The 7,170-nt window shown below is 48.7% G+C and overlaps 1 protein-coding gene across 1 annotated transcript in view; it reads right to left on the reverse strand.

The window, feature by feature from the left end:
• LOC123391792 overlaps positions 1-5,584 on the reverse strand; it is a 29,763-nt gene extending 24,179 nt beyond the window's left edge. Inside the window, 10 exon segments of the mRNA XM_045079332.1 lie at positions 99-193; positions 1,153-1,206; positions 1,390-1,456; positions 1,807-1,836; positions 1,838-1,878; positions 2,245-2,316; positions 2,918-2,986; positions 3,156-3,311; positions 5,029-5,162; positions 5,554-5,584. Coding sequence (XP_044935267.1) covers positions 99-193; positions 1,153-1,206; positions 1,390-1,456; positions 1,807-1,836; positions 1,838-1,878; positions 2,245-2,316; positions 2,918-2,986; positions 3,156-3,311; positions 5,029-5,162; positions 5,554-5,584 — 749 coding nt within the window.
• Between the last annotated feature and the right edge of the window lie 1,586 nt (positions 5,585-7,170).

The following is a 7,170-nucleotide window of genomic DNA, read 5'->3' on the forward strand; positions in this document are numbered from 1 at the left end:
GCCACCCAGGGGCCCCTGTACTGTAGATATTGACAGGTTTCCTCTCAGCCTCCCCCAGGGGCCTGGCCCGTCACTGCCTTTCATTACAGTGGGCTCACCTGGCCATGTTCACGGGGCTGAAACCAACCAGGACTGGTAAGAAGGTGCCTGGGCTGTCCATGCCGGAGTCCACCTGGCCTGCCACAAAGGGAGCCTGATGGCAGGGGGTGAAAAAGGGTATGATGAGAGCAGAGGGGTTACTCTAGGGTTTCCTGAGGCCCAGGAGCATCATAATCCCCACAGTCCTTGTTAGAAATGCAGAGTTCCAGCCCCAGGGAAGATTCACTGGATCTGCCTTGGAAGGGGAAAGCTCCAGGCCTGTATTTTTAACATGGGCCCCCAAGGAAATCCTCTGTATGGTAAAGTTTCAAAACTACTGGACTAAATTGTATGCTCCTTAAGGTCGGTGTCCTGCCCTCCTTGTGTGTCTCCTTCCGCATCTAGCATTGCTCGACCTGTTTCTCTTAGTGAATTGTTAGAATCAGTATACTGCAGTGGTGAGAGAAAATTGGGGTCACCAAATCCAGTGCTTGGAATCTTGTTAAAATGCAGATTCAGACTTAGTAGGTCTTGGTGCGGGGGCGAGGTTCTACATTACTAGTAAATCTTTGGAGATACTGATGTTGCTAAGCAAGGACCATGCTTAAGTAGCAAAGGACAGGTCCAGGGGTCAGCTTCTTATGTAAAGAGCAAGAGAGTAAGTATTTTAGGCTTTGGGGCCCCTGTGAACTCTATGCAATACTCAACCCTATCGTTGTAACATGAAGTGGCCATAGATCTTATGTAAACACAAATGGCTGTGTCTCAATAAAACTTTATTTACATAAACAGGCAGCAGCATGATTGGCCACTGTGGTTTGCTGACCCTGGGACTAGTCCATCTACCTTGCTTGTTGAATGGACTGATACACAGGTATTCTGGAATCGGATCCTTTCCCTGTCATTCCACATTCATGCAGCTGGGTCTCAATTAGTGAGAGTAAAATCAAAATTCCTTGTGTGAAACCTTTTTGTTTTCTAGTACCCACTTCCGCAATCTATTTTCCATGCTGTTCTGCCCCCACCCCCTTCCTCCCTGTAGAATGGATCCCCCCAGGCTGTCTTCACACTCACAGAGAGTCCCACCGAAATGCCAATGACAATCACCCTCTTCTTCCCAGCGACCACCTAGGAGAGGAGGGTGGGTGACACAGTGCCACCAGGAGGATTCTGGGATACAAACCTATTGCATGGAGATGTCAGGGTCAGGACTGGGGAAGAGAACGGGCTTTGGCTGGATGGGGACTCTAGTGTCTTCGTGAGAAGGAACAGACAGAGACGTCTGGTTGACTATCAGGGGAAAACACAGACCTTCTTCAGTTCTTCAATCCCGTGCAGGGCACTATCTTCTGTCCCCTCCCTAGATGCCACCACAGACCTAAGAGGACAGACTCAAAGTCAGTGGCACTGGTTGGAAAGCAGAAGATTATGGTATACTAGGGAAGAAAAGGGAATGCTTTAAGAGAAGGGAATGATGGGAAAGATATCATTGACTGAAACACCTACTATTTGCTGAACACCATGATAGATGCTTTCTAGGGCTGGACACTCCAATTCCAACAAGGGCCAGTCAGGTGACATGAGTATGTGAAGTGGGCCGAGGATAAGGCAATAAGAAATAATGGCAACCACAAACTGGGCACGATCCCCACCTGAAAGCCTTAAAATTCTATTTCTAGAAAACACTATCCAGGCCAAAGAAAATATTCACAGGCCAACGTGGCTTACCTGTCACTGCTTGCAATGAGGTAGGTGTAGAGGTTTCTGTCCTAGACCTTTCATCAGCTGGTTGAAGGAGACCTGCCAGCGGGGAAGGACATGGGTTAGTGATGAAAATGAAGGGAGCGGTAACCTTGGATTTTGTCAACTAGTGTGAGGATTCCCTCAGGCCAGTGCTTAAGCCAGTCCAGCTTGGAATTTGGCACATCGAAAGCTACTTGCAGATGACAGCTTGGGGTGCATGGGATGTAGAGACACACTCAATAGACGGAGTGGGGCCCAGATCGGATCTGAAGATACGGAGTTCCGTGGTCAGATCTGTGTTTGAGAAGAGAGGGAGCCAGGCCTCAAGAGGGCCACCTAGGAGCTTAGCTATGATGAGCTTTATGGTCCTGAGGGTTACCCCGAGAAGGCAGAGGAAGGAAAATCGGGGATCAGGGTACTCACCGACATGAGAAACGCCACCCTGCCAGAGTTGCCCCCTCCACTCAGCACCACCAGCTCCCCCTCAGGTGTCACCTGAGAAAAATTCCCAGTGTCGCCAAGGCCTAGCTCCTAGCTCAGCTTGGGGGAAGCACATTCCTTCTTTGTCAGCAGCAGAAGAACTCCTGGGGAGACTCCTTAACCCTCCTTAACCACAAAAGGGAACAGAAAGATGCCTGGATTTGAGAACGAAACTTCAGTCTGACTCCCAACTCTGGCTGAGCTACTTACTCCAACCTTACTCATTCCAGAAAGGACCAAGAGCAGCTTTGTCATCCACCAATCACTCAATAAAAAGCAGAGCTACCCAGCAATTATTAGCTGGATATATTTGGGCCAGCTACTGTGATTGTCCTTTGTTTTCCTATCTGAAAAAAAAAAAAAAATGGAGACAATGACACTCATTTCACAGGTTTTTGCAAAGGTAATGAGTGTGAAAGCACAATGTCAATTACAGAGTGTGATGTAGATAATAGTTATTATAATTACTGTTGATTAATAAGATGACAATAAAGACACCAGAGGGAGGACTGGGAGAAAGGAGAATAGAGATGGAGTAAAATGAGAAGTGGAAGCCAGGAAAAGAGAAAGGGGGGAGGGAGAGATGTTAGGAGGGGAGGAGACAGAGAGACTGTACCTTCAGCACTTCCTGCACTTTGCCAGCCACTTGGACCATGGTGGTCAGAACTGATTCACTATACAGTCTCTGTAGGGAGCAGGTGGGAATCAGAAGCCAAGAAAAGGGCAGTGGATTTGGGGGGGGGGGGAGGAATGAATGGTGTGGTGGAGAGGGCTCTCAGGTCTCAAACACGAAGGACCATTGGCATGGAGCTGGCATCTTTATTTTCAGTATCCAGGGGATGGGTCTAGGTTACCTAGTCTGTGGGCATGACTTGCCCCTCCTCCTGGAAGATCTCAGCATCACATTGTCCCAGCAATAGAACAATTTCCTCGGCATCTGCTTTGTCGAGGTCCTGGGTCAGTGCGTTTGACTCCTCTGTGATTGGCAGGGCTGCCTCATACCCAGGCCTCTAGAGGGAAGGGGCACAAGGATGCAGACAGGAAGCCCAGGCCTCGCTCACGCCTCTGGATCTGGAGGTGGGAGCGGCAGCAGGCACAAGGTTTGGGGACACACACACACACACACACACACACAGCATCCAGGGATTTAGCCTGAACTTGATACTCTGGGCCTAATAGGGGAAGGTCAGGAAGGAAGATGGGAAGGAGGAGAGGGAAAACAGAAACCCAGGGTGGAGGGAAGTCCAGAAGAGAAATGATTCTAGGAATCAGTGCCTAGAACTACAGCCCTAGTTCCTTCTGTTTTGTTCAGTGGGAACGGGGGAGAAGGAAAAGAAGGGGAGGTATATAAATTCTCCTGCATCCGTGGAAACGAAGGTCATACCACATGAGAGGGGCCGATAACCTTTTTAAGTTCACTGCCCACATTGACACCCACGCTTTTCACCATTGATTCCTCTGACTCCTCCATCAACTTCGAGTTAATTTCCAGAAAGGGACTGAAGGGTGTTTTGAGACAAATGAAAGAGAAGCTCCGCTAATGGATCCTTCAGTGCCACGTGCTCCTATCCTGTGCACTCCTGTACTCCTAGTCTTCCCCGCACTCACTTTTCCTTTTCTTTCTGTCTGCCTCTGTCTCGCTGATTCGGTCAAAGTCAATAATAACTGTAAAGTGTAAATGACTTTATATTCACTCTCTGCCACTATATCCAGAGGAGGATGATGGAAATAAAACTGAAGGGTTGGAACTCCCCTGTCGAAAGACTTATACTTTGGGCTCTGGGGCTACTTCCTTCCTGTGAAAGTAGAGGCTTTCCTTTACTGTTTCCTAAATTCCAAGGGTGGGGGGATGGTGCCAGTGAGAGAAAAGCCACTGTGTGGGAAAAGCTGCAGAACCCAGAATCTAGACATCATATGCTATACTCTCTGGAGAATTATAGGTCTTCTCAACTTTGGATCTTTCCAGAGGAGGTGTATGAATGCTCCTTTTCTGCATCTCAGCCTCTCTGGCATGTTCCAAGAATTTAGACCAGTAATTCTGAAAGGGACCCCAATCCAAACAGATCAAGAAGTCATCATCCTTTCTACCTCACCAAGCTCCAACCCCACGTATCACAAGACTTAACTTCATCCTATCAGATAAGCCCAGTTCTCATTTGCCCTCTGCCTTGAACCACAAAAGCATCCAGATCTGGGCAGCAGCCTTTGATCCACTGCTACCCAGTTCTGCAGTAGTACCTCTCACTGGCCACTGGCACGGAAACACTCACATCTCGGAATCTGGACACCTCATCTCTTGGGATGGAAGTGGCATGGGGTATAGAAGCATGGCATAGATATAGGGAGCTACGAGTTCAGAATATAAAGGCTGTTTCAATGCATCAGCTCTGGGATGAATCCCAGTTACATCGTTTACTGTTCATTTGTTAAGGGGCCCCTCTAATCCCGAGTCTCCTGGCATGTGAAATGGAACTCATAGTGCCATCCCCTTCAAAAGCTGTCTTTGAGATTAAATGAGATAATGCATCTACAACCTTTTGCACGGTACCTGGCAGACGCATCCTGAGGAATCGGTTAGCTATCATTACTAGCCTTGTGATACCACGTGCACATCATAGAGCCTATCTGGGTTCAACCCGGGCAGCTGCAAAACGTATGAAAGCAACCGCCCGGCCTTCCTCCAGGGTTGTAAGGATTAAAAGAAGTATTCAGCCACACTTTACTCACAATCCAGGCAGGAGGAAGACAGCGATGCCATAGGACCTCGAGTTTGCGGAGGGCTCGTGGGCGTGGCTTCAGCTTGAGTTTGCAAGTGCGACAGGATTGGTTGAAGAGAGGATTCGCGTCCACTCGGCCCCGCCCTAGACCTCACTGCGCCTGCGCACGTTCTCTGCTTCACAGCGAAGTTCTGTGGTGACTTTGCGAAGTGTGTCTCGCTGTACTCGCGTCAGCGTTAGCGTCAGCGACAGCGCGTCAGCACCAGTCGCTGCGGCACCGTTACGGGTTGTCCAGGTAACCACGGGAGTTGTCGCTGATTGGTGGCATCCGAGAGACAGGTGTTCGTCTGGCAGTTGAAGCACCTGAGGACCCTGCTGAGCCCTCCGGTGAGGAGTTGCGTGCCTCTTCCCTCCCCCGCCAGCCTTAACGTTCCCAGAGAAGTGGGGGGAACTGAAATCTCACGCTGGTGAGCGCCTACTGTATGCGGAATCTCTGCTCGGTCGGTAGTGTGCAGTAGCAGGACGGACCGCTAACCGCGGTAGCTTTCGTCCGTTTCCTTTGACATCCGTTGTGTACGAGGCCCGGTGCTGGGCGCACATGGAAACAGCGAACCTAAGTCTGCGCCCGGATAAACGAGCGCTTTAGGTAAAAGCCCCAAAGACGGAGTGCGGAAGACCTCCCGTTCGTTCTGATGATGCAGATCTCAGATTCGGAAAAGGCTGGGCACCGGGAGAGGAACCATGCTGAAGAGAGGCTGGGTTTTGGAGCTAGGAGACCAGCACTCAAGTGCTAGTGCCAGCTGCACTTTCAATAAATGGTCCAATCCCGCTGACCTGAAGCCCTCGGCACACAGTCTCTGAGCGCCCACCCAGCGGCTTCATTGGGAAAATGGGAGTAACAATAATAGCAACCTGAGGGAGTTTGGAGGAAGAGTTCGCAAAAGCCTTCGCGAACTAAAAAGCCCCGTAGAATCTGATAGACGAGAGAGAACATTCAAAATAAAAAGGATAGACTCAGACAAAGCTAATGATAGTATCTGCCATTAGTGAATGTTTGCTATGTAGCCAGACAGCATCATTTAAAGAGTTAGGATTGTGGTTTGTGGAGTCAGACATACGGGGATATAAATCTTTTATTTTTTTGTGGTTAGAAAAGAGTATGACATTTATTTTCACTTAAGGATGTACAGTACATGAATTTAGAAATAAAATCACGGCAGGGCTCTGGATACGGACACTTTTAGGCGCTGACACACCGGTCTGGTCCCCCCGCTGCGGGGCAGCCACACGAGCCACACAAGCAGGGCGGCTCTCAGTGGGTCTTGGCTGTGGTTGTGGAAATCAGTTCTTCATGGGAGATGCCCAGGGGCCCCTGACTTACTATATTACAGTAAACATGAACTGTGTATGTAAATTTGAGCCAATTACTTAACTTTTCTGAACTTCAGGTTCCCCATCTGTAAAATATGCATAATCATCTCTGTCTCAGCGTTATGAAGTAAAAGGACAATGCATATTGAGCATCTATCAAACTGCCTAGTCTATGGAAAGATCTTGTTAAAGGTTAGTTATTATTCTACTCCCGGTCCCCATTGAATCCTCAGGCAGTGCTATGAGGAATGAGGAAGGCTTCACAGCGAATGTGGTATTAGGAGAATAGAGGGAAATTAGAACACAAAAGAGAGAAGTGCTCATTGCTCAGGAAACTGCCCCCGAAATTGTAATTTAAAAATTCCTTTACCCTAATGGAATAATTGGAAGTGAAAATCCCCTTCAGTCTTTCAAAATAAGATGTCATGATGCAGGGTAGGGCAAAGGCCCAGGATTGGCAAAATGATGAAGGAAGATGATGAGCAAGGAAAATGAGGAACCCTCAGGCCTTCAAACCTAATTTAATCAAGCGGTGGATGGGGGGGTAAAGGTGGTGGTGAGGCTGTTTTCTGACTCTGAGGATTTTGATGGGGGGAGGGGGAAAAAAAGGCCTTTTAAACCTGGGACTTTGGAGGTACCTGGGTTAGGAGTGACAAGTAACAAAGTTTCAAACCAGAGCTCTGGAGCCCTAGTAATTAATCACACAATTGGAGCAGAGGCTAAATGTTTTATTTCAAGGAGGGAAGTCCCTAGTGCAGAACCGTTGAGGACCAGGTGGTGG

The sequence above is a fragment of the Mustela putorius genome, unplaced genomic scaffold (assembly GCF_011764305.1).
Source record: "Mustela putorius furo isolate JIRA1106 unplaced genomic scaffold, ASM1176430v1.1 tig00000281_pilon_pilon_pilon, whole genome shotgun sequence".
NCBI lineage: Eukaryota > Metazoa > Chordata > Mammalia > Carnivora > Mustelidae > Mustela > Mustela putorius.